This window comes from Canis lupus, chromosome 2 (genome assembly GCF_003254725.2).
Source record: "Canis lupus dingo isolate Sandy chromosome 2, ASM325472v2, whole genome shotgun sequence".
NCBI classification, from domain to species: domain Eukaryota; kingdom Metazoa; phylum Chordata; class Mammalia; order Carnivora; family Canidae; genus Canis; species Canis lupus.
Window position 1 is genome coordinate 32369129 of NC_064244.1, and position 19947 is coordinate 32389075.

Below are 19947 nucleotides of genomic sequence, written 5' to 3' on the forward strand. Positions count from 1 at the left end.
GTGGGGCATGCACCGATGGCTCCAGGCCGCGAGCTCCTGCGACGTTGCACTCCATGCACGGAGGCTTCCAAAGAGACGCTCTGACGATGGGCGCGTTCGCCTGTTTCCTTCCCTCCTGCACGGACCCACACGGCAAACCAGGGCACGGACAACACCCAAAGTACGGGCTCTTCCCACGGAGACACGGACAGTGTCCTGACTTGGCTGCTGCCACCATCCCAACCCATCCCCTGGGGCTGCAGGGGACACACCCTGCACACACCAGAGCGGCACATAAAAATCTAAATCTTCTGGAACTAATGTTCCTTTAGATATGGTTTCTAATTTTAAGTACCTGAGCTCGATTATTGATCGCGATGTGTCTTTAAATGAACAGATTAAAACTTTCTGCATAAAAATGAACTGTAAAAAATTATAGGTGTCCTCCAGGGACCGAGGCGCTGTCTGACTTCCAAACTCAGATTCCAGGCGGTGAAGAGGGACGCCGTCCTGACCTAAGCGGAGGGCCCGCCCGCCGGAGGCCGCCCTGTGTTTGCGTGTCACCAGCTCCATGGAAATCCAGTCGAAGCGTTGCCCATAGTTTCCAATCCCAAAATACAGGTCCTTTTAACACGGTCCGTCCTGAACGCCCGCCCCGGGGCGCTCACAGCTGGGTCAAGGGTCCCGCTGCGTCCTGCACCAAGGTCCGTGTGCCCCGCCGCCCCTGCCGCCCCGCTGCGCCCACACCAAGTCCTACCCAACCTCCGCCCATGGACCCACTGGCAGGTCTCCACCATCAGGGATGCTCCGGATCTGGCGCCTCCTGCACCTCAAGCAGACACAGGCCTGAGGAGCCGCCCGCCGTCCACCCCCGGACTCCGCAAAGGGCGGGGAAGCTTGGTTCCTGCAAAACCATCTGGGCATCTGGCTGGCCCCACGGGAGACGGTGCTCAGGTCCCAGGAAAGCGCAGGGGTCGGCGAGGTGGCCAGGGAGGCCACAGACATCTCGCGGACGGCACGGTGTTGGGGACGTGGCAGGGTCCCGACGACGGGGCTGAGGGGAAGGAGAGGCAGCCTGGGGACCTGGGGGAAACAGCCTCGCGTGCAGTCCAGGCCCACACGGGCCTGGAGCTTTGCCGCAGGGCTTCCATCTTCACAGAAGGAACACAAGGCGACATGTGTCCTCCAGGAACCTCTACGGGGGGCGCAGAGCCAGAGCCCAGGGCGGGCGAAGCCCCATGTACCCAGAGACGCCGGCCCCCACCCAGGACGTGACTCTGGGGCACCCGCAGTGGAGACGCACAATCAGAACCACCCGGTCACGGCGAGGACGCGCGTGGTCAGTGCTGGGCAGGTGCAGCCAGAGGCGCCACATCAAGGGAGCACGTGCCACGTAGGCCTCGGGAACAGAGCAGAGACACGGCGCTAAGCAGAAGTCATTTCTTTCAGCTGAAGATGACCAGAGCGGCACGACGTCATCCTGACCCCAACTTGTGCAGTCAGTGCCAACATCCGGGGGACTCCACTCGCTGTGACGTACACAGACGGCCTGGGGGTCGCGTCCAAGCATGCAGGGGACGCTGGGACCGCTGTCCACTGTCTGTAACGACCGCCCCGAAACACACTGGCCTCAACAAGCCACATGTCGGCTGCAAACCTTCCCGTGCGCAGGGCTCGCTCGGCATCCAACGAAGCTCCCCGGGGCGGGCCACCCCCTGGCCGGCAGGTGCTGACCGCCAGCGGGGAGCTCAGGCTCACCGAGGCCTCCCTCCACGGAGCGCCCGCTGCCAGGACGGGCGCGCGCGTGGCTTCCACGGCGATGGCAGGCCGCCCGGCTCCTGCCTCCGAGGGCCGCACTCCTTCCCCAGGCCAACCGGGTCGACTGCCCAGTCCTACCGACGGGCGCGCGGAGGACACCAGGCCTTTCATCTCACCGTGTGGCGTGTGCTTCGCAACAGCAGACACTTCTCTGGGAGCTGCTTGTCCGAGCATCAGCCGTTGGACCGAGGGCGTGTCCATGGATGAACCCGTCGCGGCGACGGGGCTGAGCAGCTGGCTCGCGGGTCTGGCCCTGCGCTCGTTTCGAAAGGCCCAACCCGCAGACCGGACAGGCGACGGGTCGCTCGCACAGAAATGTGTCTAATGTCATGGCGTCATCATCACCCACCTTGGTCAAAAGGCAGGAGAAGAAGGTTGGAGATTTGGGAACGGGAGGCTGTGGGGCGGAGGCTGTGGGGCCAGGGTCGGGGGTATCAACCCACAGGCCGGTAGGAGAGTAAATCCCCTCTCTGGGTGGCTGGACCCGCGGGGATTAGTATTCTGTCCAGCACGGGGACCCCCATCAGCAGCGTGGGAAACAAGCTGGATAGGTGGGACCCCCGGCTGCGCCCCAACCCCATGACTCAGAGCCGAGGGCACCCGGCGCCCCCAGAACACTCTCAGGGTCGACACTGGGTGTGTCACGCCTCCTGCACCTCCTGTCAGGCTTCCGGCTGGAGCACCGTCGGGCCATTTCTCCCAGGTGGGCAGGGCTCTACTTCCGGATCACGGGCAGGTTTCCCCCCGAAGAAGAAAAGGGGAGGGTTAGTCCATATGCCCACCCCCGCTTCGGGGGACGCGGCCCATGCTGAGGCATGCGGTTCACGGCGTAGCACGGCTCGATGGGACGGTCACATGGCGACGCAAACCCCTCGCCCTCCCCCCCCCCCCCCCCCCCCCGTGGTTCAGCGAACACCGCCATCAGGTCCCGGAGGTTCTGTTTCCCTCCTGCAGTGAGAACCTTCCGGACCCACCCTGAGCCCTTCTCAGGGGCATCGTACGGCACTATTACATACAGTCCCCAAACGCCTCCTGTCACAGCTGCAAGTCCTCGCGCTGTGACTGGCGTCTCCCCACGCCCTGCCGCCTCCGCTGACCGCCGCTCTACTCGGTTTCTGGGGGTTCGGCTTTTCCGTGCTTCCCTGAGAAGTGACATCCTAGGGTATTTGTCTCTCATGTAGGATGACGCCCCCAAGAGCCATCCCAGACATCACAAATGTAAGACCTGGCGTCGAGTCTTTAATCCACTGCAAGAGTTTGGGTTTGCGCCCAGTGGGCGACAGCGGTCCAGTTTCATTCTTCCGCGTGTGGCTGCCCAGCTCTCCCAGCACCATCTACTGAAAAGGCCATCTCCTCCCCGTTGCGTGTTCTTGGATGCTTTGTCGTGAACTGAGTGGCCATATGTGTGTGAGTCCACTCCTGGGCTCTCTATCCTGTCCCATTGACCTGGGTGTCTGTTTTTTGCCAAGTACCTATGTTGATGGTACTGAAGACTGAACCACGGGCTTCACCATACGTAGGAGACATCACCCCGCGGGACCGCAGCAAGGTGGCAAGAACCCCAACTGTCCCAAACGTGCACCACTAATGGCTGCCCCCCTCCATCCCGTGTGCAGGTGCACCGCGTGGTGACCACAGAGGTTGGGCTCACCCCTGCCACCGCTTCCCCCGGTCCTTGGAGGCCAAGATTCAAACTGAGCGAGGGGATTCCACAGAAAGGCAGTTTTTTTCCCCCCAAGATCTCTCCTCCACACATCTTTTGGTATTTCCGTGATTGACAAACGGACAGAAATCTATTTATTGAGGGATTATCTATATTGAAAACCAGACACGGGATCTCTTTCTTTCTCTGTCAACATCGCAGGAGTATCAGCTGTTTGAACAAAAAGGAGAGGCATTCTCATTCAGTCCTCAACGCCGACGGTTCCCCAGTTCATATTCAGAAGACATTTGGTTTTATCGATCGTGTGAGCTGAATGCGTTCAAACTCCTAGAGCCAGACAAGGAGAGGGTTGATTTTCTCTTTATTATGAAGGTTATTAAGAGGAAGCCACATAGAGAAGTCATTTGTTTTCAGACAATCCCGCCGAATCAGAACCACTCAGTTATGTTCCAGAACTTTTGTTCACAGCCAACACCCGAACAGCCTATCGCGCTCTCCCGGGAACGCCAACCTTGTTGTTCAAGACTTGGCCGATTTCGGGCGAGTGCTTCGTTATGGGGTGGGGGGGGATGTCCATTTCCTTGCTTTCAACTCGTAAGAAATGTTAAAGGTTCACTAATGGTCAGACATAAGAACAGACGCAGCCCAGAACCCCTGGCGGCCGGCGGTGACGTAGCACCCTACCTGCGGGCAGATGGCGTCTGTGACTTCGTCCGCAAGAGTTCCTGTGCTCATCACTTGGTGCCAACACAGGAAAGCCTCCACGTGGGTCGGGAATAACGTGTGCACTTGACAGCGGATGCTGGAAACCATCGCACTAACTGCTACCCTTGCTCCTGCTTTCTTGCGCTCTTCTGACCCAAGGAGGAGGCATCCAAAGTAGCATCCGACCAAGTGACTTTATTGGATTTTTTTCCGTCACTCCCTGGTACTCCTGGAAATCCTGGCCCCATCCCTCAATGACCACTCAAAACAGCGCGGTGCTCCTTCCACGGAAAGCTCACATGCCCCAAACCCCCTCCCGGATTCTGCGCTTCGTCGGCAGGAGTGCACAGGCCAGCTCACACGCCCGCGACGGCGGAGTCCGGCAGCAGCCACGTCGCCAAGGGAAGGCCCCCGCGGCTGGGGACACGTGCTCTGGTTGCCTTCAGGAGTCCACGCCTCCGAAACTTTTTGATGTTCTCTTTGGTAGAAACCATGTGAGTCTCCGAAGGACGGCGGGTTCGGCCCTTTCTGAAAGAGGTGATGGGACCTACGGAAATGACCACAATTATTTTTTTAAGCGAAGTTATGCAAATCTGATAGACTAAAGTAAATGTTTCATAAAACCAATGACTGTTTAAATTGTAGGACTAAACTGTTTGTATATAAATATTACCTTTTATATTCCATTTGAGTTTTATGTAGATGAACACATTACTTTAATGACCTGCGTTTGCGGGGAGAGCAGGAGACTCGCTCTCTCGATCCTCGCCCGCCAGATGGCTGCCTTTTCTTGCATGAGATTAAAACATGTCTCTCATTCGCCACGATGCTTCTGAGGCAAATTAATATCGCCAGCTAAATTGCTTGTGTTTTCGGAATAAAATTTAAAGAGAACTTTTTAAAGCAATTGGTGTCACAGGTTCCCGGAGCAGATTGCTCTCCAGGTAGGGCATGCTGGCTTTAAACGTTCGGTAATTAATGGAAAGGATTCCGTGTTAATTGACTGCTTCAGGAAAAGGGGAATATAATGACTCCTTATTAATCATGAAAAGAAATGTACGGCACGGAGGCGCCACAATAATTGCTCTAACAGCGGAGAAATGTTAATTAATGAAAAGAACAATGATGTAAGAAATTAGCTGCATAATGTTCGCTGCTGATGGAGGTTGGGTTTTAACACGTTATTTACAGTGGAAACCACGAAATGTTACCTCAGACCGATGCCCGTAACCTTGTACCACCCAAGTTTAGGGGAAAAAAAAGAAAAAAAAAATCCTCATCAGGGCTGGCAGAAGCAACCACACTTGCCCGGGGCTGTATTTATTCCCGAGAACAGCCCCGTCCTTCGTGTCTGATCTGAGCTTCTAAAATCAAAATCTTCCTCAGAGCAGAGCAGGGTCATTTATTAATGTCATTTAATGACACAACAGGTCATCCTGGCTGCTGAGGACAAAAGGGGGAGAACGTCTTTTCCCCTAAACGGAAATAAACAAACTCCGTTTCTGATACTTCCCGGCTCACATGAAGAAAAATTCAGATTCGCTTTGGGGACATGGTATTTTTTTTTTTTTTAATCTAACTCCAGTCCCTGAGAGAATATATAGTTTCCACGCCATCTAACAACTTGTTTTCCAGGAAAGGAAGCCCCGATCATGGAAACGCAGAGCCCCGTCGCGGCGCCCATGGGGTTAGGGGCTCAGCGCCCTGAGCCACCCAAGCCTGCAGCCCCTCCCTGGGGCCAGGTGTGGCCAAGGGCGCTCCTCCCTTGGGCCTGCCTGTCCCCACAACACGGCCAAGCCCAGCGGAGGCAGGCCAGGCCCGGGGCTTCCGGGGCTTTGGGGGGTGTGGAGGGAGGCCCTGGGCACTGCCACCCGCCTGGTGAGCACCACACTGACCCTGTCCTTGCAGGTGGAATGTGCTGGGCCTGCAGGGCGCGCTGCTGTGCCACTTCATCGAGCCCGTGTACCTGCACAGCATCATCGTGGGGAGTCTGCACCACACGGGCCACCTGTCCCGGGTCATGAGCCACCGGACCGAGGACATCGGCCAGCTGCCCACCTCCTACCGGCACAATCGGCCCCTCCTCAGCGGTAAGAGCACGCTGTCCCCATAGATGCGGGAATAAGGGCCCATCGGCCGCACCCGTGGGTCCGGACTCGGGCTGATCTTACCCATTTTGGCTGATGGCTATTGAGATGTAGCGAGCAGGGGCGCCCGGGGCTCGTCGGTGAGGCGTCTGCCTTAGGCTCAGGTCGTGATCTCAGGGTCCTGGGATCGGGTACCGTGTCGGGCTCCCTGCTCAGCGGGGAGGCTGCTCCTCCCTCGGCTCGTTCTCTCCCTCCCTCTCTATCAAATTTATTAAAACCTTAAAAAAAAAACAAAAGGCTTAGCGAGCAAAGTGACACCACTCCAGGGCTTCAGAGAGGAAGGTACAGCATGGCCCGGAGGCAGGGGAGAGGACAGGAGGCTGCCACCGCGCCGCAGCCCCACGTAACCGGGAACCGCGCGTGGACAGGGTAGTCTCTCCCTCCGCTGGGCGGGAGGCGCCTCCCCGGGGGCCGTGCAGGCCACTGGCTGCCCCAGGGGCTGCGGGAGCCCCCCCGCCACGGCGCCCGGGGGACAGCCCACGTCGGCAGCTGCTCAGCCCCGCGCCGCGGGTGGGCACCGGGTTGGCGGGGCCGGGGTCGCGCTGGGAGGGGGAGAGCGCGTGGAGAGCCCCTCCTGGTTCCTGAGAATGAGCCTGGGCGCAGCCTGGCGGGGGAGGTGGGGGGGCGAGGACCGTGCCCGGGGGCAGGGGGCCACCCCGCGTGGAGCAGGAGCGGGCGGTGGGTGTGCCCGCAGGAGTCGGTGGGGCTGCCGGCGGCCCGAGGCTTTCCTGCCCGTCTCCCACAGCTCCCTGGAGCCCGGGGGGGGGGGGGGGGGGCGCAGGGACAGGCGCGGGGACAGGAGCACCTTGGGACATGAGGCGGCGTCCGGGACCGTGGGCGCCCGCTCGGCCCGGGCTGCTGGGGAAGAGGTGGGAGGAGCGGTGCCCATGGCCGGCTCGCCCAGCGCCCCAGGACGGGGGCAAACGCGCTCCAATTCAAAGTCTATAAAGGCACATTTATTTTTTTAAACGGTTGGTGAGTTCAGTTTGTGTTCTGATCACAGCACTTTGGCTCAGTTTCAACCTCTTTCTTTCATTCCCCGCCCCCTTTCCCCTTTATTTCTCTCAAAATGGCAAACTTCTCACAGCCGAACTGCCAACCCGACCCTGGAGCCCAAAGTCCTAGAACGAGGACTAGGTTTGGTGCTAAATCAAATGCTCCCAACTCGGGGGCCCCACAAACCTCAGTCCTTCGGGCTCTAAGTTAATATAAGAATCCTCACGGCTCCGATGAGGGTCGCAGTACACCGCTCCGTGGCTCCACTTCCCTCTCCTAGTGGGGAATTCACTCAAGCTCCACGAACACAAGGAAATGCACCTGCAAATCCTTACTCCCCTTCCCGCAAGGGGCTGGCTGGCTTGCTTTTTTTTTTTTTTTTTAAGATTTTATTTATTTATCTGACACAGAGACAGAGAGAGAGAGAGAGAGAGCGCACAAGAAAGAGGGGCAGAGAGAGAAGCAGATGCCCCGCTGAGCAGGGAGGCCAGTGGGGCTCGAACCCGGGGTCCTCAGGATCATGACCTTCGCCGACCGAGCCACCCAGGTGCCCCTGGAGGGGCTGGTTCTCACCCACCCTTTGGGTTCTGGACGTTACTGTCTGGCCATCCGTTCCCTTGCAAAGCTATTTTAAAATCATATGTTCAACTGGAACTATGCAAGCACAGATTAAAACAGGAATTTTGAATGATCATCGTAAATACAGTGAATTTAAAAAAAAAAAAGCTCCTTTAGAGAAATTCAGAACACCCCAAACCATCAAGTGGTGCAACCTGATGGCGAAGTGCCTGAGCCTCCCGTGTGAACCCCCGCCCTGGGGAGACGCTCACCCCTACCCGCAACCAGGACGACCTGACTGGACGTTTCAGTCCATCCTCAGATGCTGATTTAAAACACAGCTTTTGTTACTGCAGAGATGCAAATAAGCCTAAACTGTGGTGTCTCACCTGCATGCTCTTAGCTGCTCTGCTCTGGATGATATTTAAAAGCTAATCATGCAAATTTTGGGAGGAAATCATCGGGACTTTCTGCAACAGGGAGAGACGGAGAGATCTTGTATGAGGATAGTAATGAAAAGCGCACTCAGACAAGCACATGAAATCTGCTTGAAGATTCCCTCAAGGTCAGTTTGCAAAACTGCCCGAGGAGATGAAGCCCACGTGCCGTAGGAGTACGGCCGCTTCGTGGGGGCTCCGTCAGCTCTGGGTTAATAAGAAGCGGCCGAGCCGAAAAAGACACCCTATTGACACAGTTGTAGGATGCATATTAATGTCCTCCACGGATATCCTGAGACAGTCCGCACAGACCAGTCTGCACCTGTGGGCGGAACCGAGGCCGGACGTCAGACGTCCAGACGGCGAGTCACATCCCCCGTGAGAGCAGCCACCCTAAGGGAACTGGCCCTCCATCTTTCTCGCATATTCGATACGATGAGGACATGGTGATGAAGATAATTAAGGAAAATCTCTGTTCCGAATACTCATTTTTTTAGAAAAACACTAAGTGGAGTAGAAAGTGACTTCGAAGCTGTTCTGCTAGGCTGAGGGTGTGGTTTGTGTGAGCTTCTGCGCTCAACCTAAGTCTCCTTTTTCTTCATCGGGAAGAAGAGCAGCCCGGGTGGGATACACACGGTCTTTGTTCCTAGTAGCGGCCGTATCCAATGGCCCTGGTGTTCAACGTCGAACATCCTTAGTCCGCACCCAAGAGAACACTCGGGAGGAGGCTACGGCCCGTGGCAAGCTCCTGGCCACGGAGACAAAACTGGAGAGACGGGCCTTGGGGATTGGACATCAGAGCCGCAGGCTGTCTCGGACCCCGGTTTACAATCCACGATGGGAATCACAGGCTGTGATAAGGGGAGCACCTCCCTGAAGGAGTAATAGTGGGTCGCCGGTGGGTCAGGGCCTCATGGACTCCATGTTTCTCAAGCAGCTGGTTCACGGAGATGTCGCCAACAGCATAAAGCCTGCCCCCGGCACCTGCGGGCCGCGCTTCGGACACCTCTGTGCAGGAGGGAAGTGGGTGGGATGGAGGAGGCCCGAAGCCAGGCAGACCCACATTTCTGTGAGTCCCAATCTCCGTGTATTGTCACACTGAGCTGCGGAACCTGAGGTGGAGAGCCAAAGCCTCTTTGAATCAGGAGAAATTCCTAAAGTTAATGATCATTAACAGTATCTTGCAAAACCATCCAGTGGGGGATAGTAGCAAACTTCGTTTTTTATGCAGGTGGTAACTAATACGCAATATTATAGTCATCGTAAAATAAGGACTGGAGCACCTGGGGGGCTCAGTCGGTGAAGCATCTGCCTTTGGCTCAGGTCATGATTCCAGGGTCTTGGGATCAAGTCCCACGTGGGGCTCCCTGCTCAGTGGGGAACCTGCTTCTCCCTCTCCCTCTACCCCTCCCCACCCCTGTGCACACTCACACTCTCTGTGTCTTAAATAAATGAAATCTTTTTTAAAATAATAGATGAATAAAAATAAACACAACTGAGGAGAGAATTAGTAAATTGGAACATCGGCCTGAAGGAAACCTCCAGAACGCAGGTGGGTTAGTGGGGGTTTTCCAGAGAAGAGAACCAGTAGAGTATATTCATTCCCCTAATAGAAAAGAGATATGCTTCAAGCAACTGCTCACGTGTGTGCGGGGCTGGCAGGTGTGGTCCCCAGGCAGTCTGGAAATTCCAGCTGGAGACCATGCTGCCACCGAGTCCACGGAGAGTCGACCGATGGCATGAGGCCCTGCACAGAGGACAGTCATCTCTTTCCTCCACGTCAGTCACACCCGCAAGCACCCTCACAGCAATGGCTGGCCAGTGTTTGACGAGACAGCTGGACACCACGGACCAACCAGGCTGAGTCATGAAAGTAACCGTCCAGCGGGAAAACACAAAGAGGTCAGAGACGGGGCGAGGAAGTGCGACTAACCTGCTCCAGACGGAGAGAGAAGCCGCGGAGCAGGAGCCACATGCAGAGAGCCAACAGCCAGTCTCTCCCCAGGACACGCGTGGAGCATCAGCGACAGACCCAGGAGCACAGCGTGGCCCAAGAAGAACCTCAAGTCCTCCTCCCAGCGGCAAAACTGCTACCAAACCAAACCAACGAAGAGACAAAAGGAAGATGATAAAAGCAGTCGGGGACATACAGGAGCAGCTCCAGGGGGCCGGATCAGCTGCTTCGTGGAAGATAAAAAACAACAAAACAGTATCTCTAAGATGCTGATAGGAAATCAATCTCAACCGAAAATCCTAGACTCACTGAAAGTATCCTGTAAAAATGAGGGCAAGGAGGGGACACCGGGGGGGGGGTGGGGGGGCTCCGTGGGGGAGAGCGTCTGCCTTCAGCTCAGGTCCTGGGATCCAGTCCCGCTTCGGGCTCCCTGCTCAGCGGGGCGTCTGCTTCTCCCTCCGCCTCTGACCCTCCTCCCCTACTCGTGTGCATGCTCGCTCGCTCGCTCGCTCTCTAAAATAACAAATAAGTCTTTAAAAAGTAAAAATGAGGGCAAGACCACATTCCGGACAGACACAGAGCTGACGCGCCTCAAGACTCACACCCCAGGAGACATTAGTTGGGCCACTTGGGCACAAGGAAAACCACCCCCAATGGATAGAGCAGAATAAAGACCGATGAAGATAATCCCCTTTTTTATCCAGTACAACCCTCGGCTTATTACGTCAGTTTAGGCGCCTTAGGAGAGAAACATGTGTCATAGGAGGAAACCATGACCATGTTCTGCTGAAGTCCCCTCGTCCTGTGTCTCCTGAAGAAATGACAACCCTTACAGGTGCCAAGAACCGTGTCACTGTCAGGTTGCAACATGAAGTAGTCACACTTTTTCCTGCCACAGAGGAGAGGTCACAGCCTTCAGAGCTGTCCTGGGAGCCCGTGCATTTTGAGCTGTGAGGACCACAGACCACGGTCACTATTCAGACTCCCACGGCTCCTGTCAGCCGCAGGAAGGCAGCCCCTGAAAATCAGGGGGAAGCGCTCATGACAACAGGAGGCCCCAGTGCCCGAGCAGGTGCCCCAGCGCCCAGCAGGTGCCCCAGCGCCCGAGCAGGTGCCCCAGTGCCCAGCAGGTGCCCCAGCATCTAAGCAGGTGCCTCAGTGCCCAGCAGGTGCCCCGCAGGTGCCCCAGCACCCGAGCAGGTGGCCCAGTGCCCAGCAGGTGCCCCAGCAGCCAGCAGGTGTCCAGCGCCCAGCAGGTGCCCCAGCATCTAAGCAGGTGCCCCAGTGCCCTCCCTAGCACTGCACACACCCGGCAACCACCGGCTCACCGCCGCTCAGACGAGGGGACACCGGGGAAAAGCCCAGTTATTCCTATGTGTGTCCCTCGGACCTTAGGAACCTGCAGGACGAGCAACAGGCGTCGCTCGGCAGAAAGACCACACCCAGTTCTCACCCTCTCCAGACCCTACTATGCTCTGCACACTCACCCCGAGATGTGCTCTCGTAGGACGAGGCAGTGGCTGTAAAATCACTGCCAATCGTCTCGATGTTTGCGCTGATGCGAGCGAGCGGACCGACCCCACATCTGTGAGTCCGCGCCAGTTAGTCCAAGCTCCACTCCCGTTAGAAGCACATGCGCCGTGCCATGTCCGTGTGCGCACGCCTACGTGCGAGGGCCGCACACGGGGTCTGGCAGGGGGCAGAGCACACTAGCGGCCTGGTCTACACCCGCCTGTCACTGCAGGACTCGATGTTGAATCCGTCTCACAAGATGGAAGCCAGTGCTGCCTGAGATAGGGACTTGGCCCTCTTCCTATAAAAATTCTATTTCTGAATGTCGTGTGTAGATAGAATTCGGAGAAAGGGAATTAAATCTTAAATACGCCCGGCCCACCAGCGACCTAAAGAAACGCTCCATGGCCTCGCTTTTTAAACAGAGGCGCACAAGGGTTTTCTCAAACTAGGGTGTCGGTTAGCAGTTAGACGAGCCCTTAGGGCCTCCCACTCGGGGCACAGGCGCTGTAGCCGCCGGGGGCGGGCACGCAGAGGGGGGCCCCAGATGATGGGGGGAGCCTCAAATTAGGGGATGGTGGGAGGGGCCTCGGATGGTAGGGGAGCCTTGGATGGGGGAGCCCTGGATGGTGGGGGGGCCTCAGACAGGGGGAGCCCTGGATGGTGGGGGGAACCCGGGTGGTGGGGGGGGGCCTCAGATGGTGGGGGGTGGACTTGTATCTGTAGCTTGGCAGCACCCAGAGCTGACGGGCCAGCTGCCCCGGGAGGGCCTGGGGTGCGGGGCCCCCAGACATGGGGTCACCGCCTCACACCTGCCCAGTCCCTCGCACTCAGACGCTTCCCGACACCAGGCGTCCCCACTGCACTGTGACCCACAGTCCAGTGGCAGCATGAGCACCGTCTGTGAAACCGGCGCCCACCCTCCCTAGACACAGGCCCGGGGAAGCCCCTGGGCCCTCCAGGCCAGGACAAGGGGCACTCAGGTCGGGGAGGCGGCCTGGGGAGGGGTGCAGGGGGGTGCATGGGGCTGTTCCCCCTCCTGGCGCCCACGTGCCTTCCCCGGGTCACCCTCGGGGGGCGCCGGGCAGGGGCAGCAGGTGCGCAGCGCAGAGGCCGGGGCGGCCTGGACTGCTGGGCTCTCGCCGCTGCCGGGCCTCGGGGCCTTGTCTCCCAGGAGCAGCCTGCGCCGTTCCTGGGGGCTCGCCCAGCCGACCCGCTGAGCCCGGCTCCCGCGCTGTGTTGCCAGGAGTGAGCCACGCGGAGGCGCGCCAGCCGGGGAAGTCGCCGCACTTCAGCGTGAACTGGGTGATGGGCAACGCAGACGTGGAGGTCATCGACGGCACCACGGGCAAGAGGAGCTGCGGGGGCTCGTCGCGGCTCTGCAAGCACGTGTTCTCGGCGCGGTGGGCCAGGCTCTACGGAAAGGTAGGGCCCGGGAGCCCGCAGGAGGCTGGGCTGGTCCCGCCGGCGTGGCCCAGCGCGGGCTCCGCTCTTTCCTCCCCACCGACGCCCTGCAGACTCGGGGGTGCCGCTCCACGTGGGCCCGGCCGGCAAGCGCGGCCTCCAGGGCTGCAGAGCAGGCACTAGCTGCGGCATCAGGGCAGTGTAGGGACGTCCCCAGGAGGCCCCTGGAGCGGCCCTGGAGTCTGAGTCCGTCCAGGTCAGACAAAGACTGGCAAGTAACCTGCACTGGACAGACGCAGGGCGGAGGATGCGACGGTCTGCCGTGCACCCGTGGGGTGGCCGCCAGGTCGGGCCGGGTGGCGCCCCGAGGACACCTGATGGAAGCAGCAGCTTTGGGCAAGCCCCAAGCACTCGGGCCTCCGCCGCGGCCCCGTCCGTGTCTGGGGAGGGGGAGGGCGGGCGGCCAGGAGCCGTGTCGGCCCGGCTCACCTGTTGTCTTGTCCCGCCCACAGCTGAGCACGCGGATCCCGAGCCCGGGAGACACGCCGTCCATGTACTGTGAGGCCAAGCGGGGCGCGGGCACCTACCAGTCCGTGAAGCAGCAGCTGTTCCAGGCGTTCCAGAAGGCGGGGCTGGGCACCTGGGTGAGAAAGCCGCCCGAGCAGGACCAGTTCCTCCTGACGCTCTGAGCCGGATGAGCTCCCGGGCGGAGCGAGCGCCCGGACAGGGCAGGGCAGGGCAGGGCGAGCGGGCGCCAGCGCGGCCAGCGGCGGGGCTCCCTGGCTCTTCGCACTCATTTCCCTTTGGCGTTCCAGAAGCACGCGCGGGCGGCGCCCCATGGGCTCCCGGACTCCCGCTCGGAGCCTGGGGCTCCCCAGGGGGCTGCTCCCTCGTGGTCAGAGCCCAGGCACCCCAGCCCGGAGGCAAGGGCACCGCCGCACGGCTCTTCCCACTGCGTCCAACGGAAAGTTTCCGTCCAGGCCGAAGGGTCTTGGGTGCGGCCGTGCCCAGCGGAGCCTCGTCCCACCCCACGCCCCCCGCCCGCCACGCGCCCGCAGCACCGCGCCCGGTTCTCACGAGCACAAGCCGACGCGATACTTCAGGATAAGCCACAATGAAGAGAAAAGCCATGGGCTCCTCCCCAAAGAAGCCAACAGGACGCTCGACCACCCTCATCACCCACTTAAGTTTTTACTCCACCTCCTTCCCAAGCGGATGGGAGACACGCAAGCACTGAGGAAGCCGAGAAGCAGGACGGGAGACGCGGACCCGGAGTCGCAGAGCGCGTGCGCCCCGGCCTGGGTCCCAGGGGTGGGCTCCCAGGATGCGGCCCGCAGGTGCCCTCGGCCGCCGGCTGCACCCGGGGCCTGCAGGTGACGAGCTAACGGGGGCCCCGGCCAGACCACGCTCCGACTTTCCCTGAAATCCCATTAGACGGTGAGCAAGCTCGACAGAGCCTCAGCAACAACCTCCGCCCCGGGGCTGCAGGGCCACCAGCTCTCCCCGCCTTCGTCCCCCGGTCACCGTCCCGCATGACGGAAACAAAGCACGCAGAGCAGCGGCTGAAACACGAGGGGTGGGATGGTGTCCTGCTGAGAGCGGGCGATGGCGTGGGGCCATGTGGGGTCCGTCCCTCGGCCCCGGCAGGGCTCCGCTCTGACCACAAGGACGCGCGTCTCACACCCACCACGCTCGTCCCCAGGCCTGCGGTTTCTCCAACCCGAGCAGGCCCCGTGACCTTGAGGACGCCCGAAGGCCCGGCTCCAGGGTCCTGGGGTCCCGGGGTCCCGGCGAGCATCCGGCCGGAGGGGAGCGCAGCGGCGGCCAGACACGGCAGAGGACAGGCTGCAGGTACGACAACGCAGCAGCAAAGAAACACAATGAGTTTGAGACGTTAGGGGACAGGGAGCAGCGGGCTAGCGTGCAGAGTCCTCCCGGGACGTCACCCGGGACGGGTCACCCCACCTTCTTCTGGGTCAGAAAACGGACACAGAGTGCACGACTCCCTCAAGGGACGGTTTTGGAAGATACGAAAAGGTTTTTGCAAGGGGTTTCCTGTCGTCGGCACCCCTTAAGGAAATGGGGTGCGATCTCAACGCGCTACGAAAACCGCCATCAAACGGCCGGTGGGCGTGGGCTTCTGACACGTCAGCAGGACGAGGCCTGGGGCATAGAGCCCGGAACCCACGGAACCCACGGTGACCACGGTGTGATTCGCCCCCCGCCGGGAGCTGCCCCGAGGGCACCGACGCCCAGCCTGTCAACGCCCCGTTCTGGGCCCTGGCGCCAAAGAACGCCCCTCCTGCGGCGAGGACACAGCAGAGGAGCCACCGCCCGGGACAGGCGAGTGGGCCCGTCCCCACACAGCACTGCGGGTGCCCCCCGACCACCTGCCCCGGAGACCTGGGCAGCACCTGCCCCCCCAACTACCGGGCACCCTGAGGCCCCCACCACAGTGCTGGTGTGCGGCGTTTCCACGGCAGCAGGAAGCCGCCCGAGAGGCCAGGCCGAGCGGGACAGGGCTGGACGCGCACCGGGGAGGGCGGCCCGCTCTGGGCGCACGCGGGGCCGGGGCCGGGGCCGGGGCACGGGGCTCTGCCGGGCCGGCGGGACAGGGGCCCGAGAGCCTCCATGTGCTGCGCAGCCGGGCACCGGCCTGAGCGCCTTCCATGCTGAGGACGTGCCCGCCACCCTCGGGCTCCCCTGCGGCCCTGGGGCTCGGGGTCCTCTGCTGCCTCCGGCCATGCTGCACCCCGAGCCCCGGCCCTGCTCACATCCACGCCGTCCACGCCGGCAACCTGCCCCCAAAGCGCGGGCTGTGTTCCCAGCACCGTCCAGCCCACGGTCCGCGTCCACAGGCCTCTCCATGGGGCAGGCGCCTGTGCGGTCCCAGCACGCGGGGGCTGGGGGGCGGGGAGGGTCTGGGGGCGTCTGCCAAGGGACGGGTTCGTGGGCCAGTGACCGCCCGTCTGTCCCCATGGGTCCCTCGTCTGTACATACCCCCACGTCACTGCTGACTTCGTGAGTCTTGTACCTCAGAAACGTCAAGTTGAGTTTCTCACACATAATTTCTCATATAATTTCCTTTTTGCAGGAAGCTGTTCTTATCAATAAAGTTAAATGGCTGTTTTGGGGGGGTTTGGTTTTGGTTTTTTGGGGGGGCTTATTTTGGTATAGTGTTTACTGCGTCTGGAGAGCCATACACCGAGAACACATGGTACGTTGATGCCCAGAATAGACTAGCCAGAGTATTTTGATGAAATGCTATTTTTAGATTATAAATTTCAAGATGTGTCTATAGTATCTTGTTTTAAAAAAAAATAATAAAATTTAAAAAGACGTTTGAAATTTAGACATTTTTAATTTAGAGAGAGTTCGACAACCATTTTTTTAAGAAGCCATTCGGAAGAAATCATCCCAAAACACAGTAAATGTCTGTTTCTCATAAAGATAAAAGAAAGGGAAGTCGGGACGAGCCCTTGTCCTCATGACCACTCGCCTCCACGGAGAGTCCGGGCTGACGCGGCGTCAGCATTGCTGCCCCACCCGCCCGGTCCGGTCCGCAGGGCCCTGCAGGAGGGAAACCGGAGCTCGGAGCCCTACACTCAGTGGGGAGGCCGCCCTCCCCTGGGGTCCCCGCTGCCCTTCTTCCCCCTTCGCAGATGCAGGGCAGCCACCGGGGAGCGGGATCCGGGATCCGGAATGGGGTGCCGAGTGAGGTCAGAGCCGGACACGCGGCCCCTGCAAGGGGTCCTGCCCAAGGGGCTGCAAGGAGGCGTGGGGATCCCGCCAGGGGAGCCCTCCCACACATTCAGAGTCACGTAAGGGACTGGGGTGGAGGGTGACGCAGCAGACACAGATACAAAACACGCAGTCACTGACGAGGAGGCCGGGGCCGGGAACGTCTCCGTTCTGGGGGGGCCTCATCCTCCAAACGGCTGGCTCTGGCCTCCCCACACACCCCGCCCCCCGCCATCCTGGTTTAGTGCCTGTTTGTCCCCCACCGACACCTGTGATTCCCTGGACAGTCGGGTCTCCGGCCGCCCTGCGCGGATGCCCAGGTGGGGGCTCCTCGAGTGCCCGTGTGTTCAGTCCTGGGGGATTTGCCGGGGTCCTTCTGTGGACTCCTGGGACGTGTCCGCTGGTCATGGGCTCCACCCAAGGGACGGTGGTGGCCGGGTCCCCAGGAAGTCAGAACCAACAAGAGCCGCCCCGCAGGGAGCTGCCACCGGCGTCAGCCCCAGAGAAAGGGACACGCGATTTCCCAGCCGCTCGTGGTGGAATCAAATGTGCAGGGACGAAATGCCCGCCAAGGGGAAAGGTGCGACGAGGCGCATCGTACGGCCTCCTTCGTGCCGGCGCGGGTGCCTACCATCGACAGGAGACACACAAAAGACACACTTTCCCAGCAGTGCCCAGTTAGTTTTCGGCTAATTTTTGGCATTTTTTAAGCAAATGAACTTAATAAATAGTAATTCTTAAGCAAAGGTATGTACATAAAAAGCATGAATGAATGGCAATATTGGATGTACATTTATAATATTTGTAAAAAAAAAACAAAAACAAAAACAAAAAATCCCAAACCTTAAGGTATTAATTTACATGTTACTTTGCCTCTAAGTTCTGTAAACCGCACTCCGGTGACACCTGATAAGTGGATGTTTCTGTTAAATGAATAAAAACATGGAGTCCAGCCGCGCTTCCCTGGCTGCCGGGCCTGTTTGTTGGAGCAGGGCCTGGGGGCCCGGGGGGCCGGGGGGCACAGGGCCCGGCCGCCCACTTGTGCCGGAGACTCTTCCAGGGTGCGGGGGTTAGGGCACCTGCCAGCACGTCGCCCTGGGAAGGACCCAAGTGGGAGCCAGGTGTGGACATGGCAGGTGTGGACACGGGTGCGGGGCCTCTGCCCCCGGGGCGCACCGCTTCCAGGCCCCGCACCACCTCGGTTCCTCCCCTCGGGAAGCACGCAGCCCGGGGACCTGCCTCCTGACGCCACACGTCCCAAACCTCAGGGTTTATAGGACAGCGGCGGGGTCGGCTCAGGGGACACATGGACACCCTCCCCCTCCCCCTCCAGCCCTCCCTGCCCCTCTCTGCTCCCTGCTCCCCTCCCTCCCCCTCCTCCCCTCCTCCCCTTCTCCACCTCCATCCTCCTCCCCCTTCCTCCTCCTCCTCTTCTTCCCTCTCCTTCCCCCCCTCCTGCTGGCTATGCCGCTCCCCTACTCTCCCCCTCCCCTCCCAACCTCCTCTATCCCTACTCCTCCCTCCCTCCCCCCCACCGGCTGTCCCTCCCCTCTCCCCCTCCTTCCTCAGTCTCTCCCACCCCTCTTCCCTTCCCTCCCCTCCCCTTCTGCCTCCAACTCCCTCCCTCCCCCCCTCCCCCACACCCTCACACCCTCAGACTTTGCAGCTGCAGGACAGACACAGAGTCACTGCTCCCTGGAGGACCATAGCTCACCCCGCTCACCCCGTCACTCAGTAATGTCACCGTGCTCCAGCCTCCAGGTGGGCCGAGCCTATAAATGTCCCTTGCCACCAGAGCCCTGCTATCGTGGCACTACCCCAGACACGTGCAGCCGAGCGACACCTCCGTGGGTGTCCCCGGGTCACACTCCCCAGACTGCGGCCATCAGCTCTGATTTGTGCGGCGCTCACACAGGCTCCGGGACCCTCTGGCCCAGGCCTCGGGCCAGGGTGGGGCGTCAGAGCCAACGTGGGCTGCGGGCACGCTCAGGGCATGGGGCCTGGGCCCTGCTGAGGCTCATGTTGCCACGGGTGGAAGGTCCTCCCCAGGATCGACGCCAGCACGGGCGGGGCGGGCCCTCGGGGATGGAGCCCGCATGACCTGGGGACACACGAACGTGGCCCCAAGGACAGTGGACCCCAGAGCGTCACACTCGCGCCTCAGGGAGGAGCCCTGCTCCTGCCATCCAGGCCCAGGCCCTCCAACTCCAGGGCGGGACTAGTGGCTGCAGTGGCCACACACCCGCACAAGGTCCTGACACCCACGGGGCGCCCCGCCCTCCCATGGGCCTCACGGACCCTCTGCAGCGGCTGCTTCCCACCCACGGGGCGGTTGGGGCGGTTGGAGCCCCAGAACCCGGCGTCAGTGAGACCACGGCTCAGCCTCTGCCGCGGCCGAGTCCCCCCGCCCCCCCCCCCCCCCCGCCCCGTGTTCGCTCTCGTCCCCACGAAGACCCGGAGGGCCCCTGGGTCACCAGAGTCCCTGCAAAGGCAGCCCGGCCCCGCGGCCACCAACCGCTTCACCCGGACAGCAGGTGAGCGAGGGAACATCTGCCCCTCACGGGGACCAAGGCGGGAAGGATGCCGCGGCCACCCCATGCCCACGGGGCCACAACTGTCCCACGGGCCTGCGTGCCCCAGCCCGGTGCTGGAGCAGCCTGGCCAAGCGTAAGCGGATGGGCTGCTCAGAGGATGGGCAGCGCCCGCGACGTGGCCACCACTGCTGGCCCAGAGGCAGACGGGTGGCTGGGCTGTCATCCGACCGGGACGGCCTGGGGTGGAGCTACCCACAGGGCCACCGAAGGAGCGAGCGTAGCCCCCGCCCCCTACGGCACCAGTGCGTCCTGAGCCCTCTGTGGACCGGCCACGTGCTCAGTCCTGAGCTAGAGCTGGGAGGTGAGACGTGGGGGCACAGGACAGATCCGGGTCCCAGCCAGGGCACCCCCAACCCGAGGCTGTCAAGCCCCTGCTCAGAGCCCCAGGCCGCCGCCCGCGGGGGCCAAACCCCATGGCCGTCAGCAGCGGTGCTCGCTG

At 60.7% G+C, this 19947-nt stretch overlaps 2 protein-coding genes across 13 annotated transcripts in view; one reads left to right on the plus strand and one right to left on the minus strand.

The window, feature by feature from the left end:
• The window catches only part of ADARB2 (adenosine deaminase RNA specific B2 (inactive)), a 337693-nt gene extending 319821 nt beyond the window's left edge, over positions 1-17872 (plus strand). For both annotated transcript variants that reach the window (XM_049101369.1, XM_025445278.3), the window contains 3 exons: positions 6074-6255; positions 13016-13194; positions 13686-17872. In XM_049101369.1, the coding sequence (XP_048957326.1) occupies positions 6074-6255; positions 13016-13194; positions 13686-13862 (538 nt within the window). In that variant the 3' untranslated portion in view covers positions 13863-17872. The remainder of the gene's footprint in view (positions 1-6073; positions 6256-13015; positions 13195-13685) is intronic.
• Positions 3821-19947, minus strand: part of WDR37 (WD repeat domain 37) — an 89073-nt gene continuing 72946 nt past the window's right edge. For 2 of the 11 annotated variants that reach the window (XM_049101374.1, XM_049101383.1), the window contains 2 exons: positions 6337-6530; positions 3832-4712 (listed from right to left, as the gene is read on the minus strand). In XM_049101374.1, the coding sequence (XP_048957331.1) occupies positions 4608-4712; positions 6337-6530 (299 nt within the window). In that variant the 3' untranslated portion in view covers positions 3832-4607. Of the gene's footprint in view, positions 4713-6336; positions 6531-19947 lie in introns of those variants that run through there. The other 9 variants (XM_049101373.1, XM_025445285.3, XM_049101378.1 and 6 more) reach the window with 8 other exon arrangements.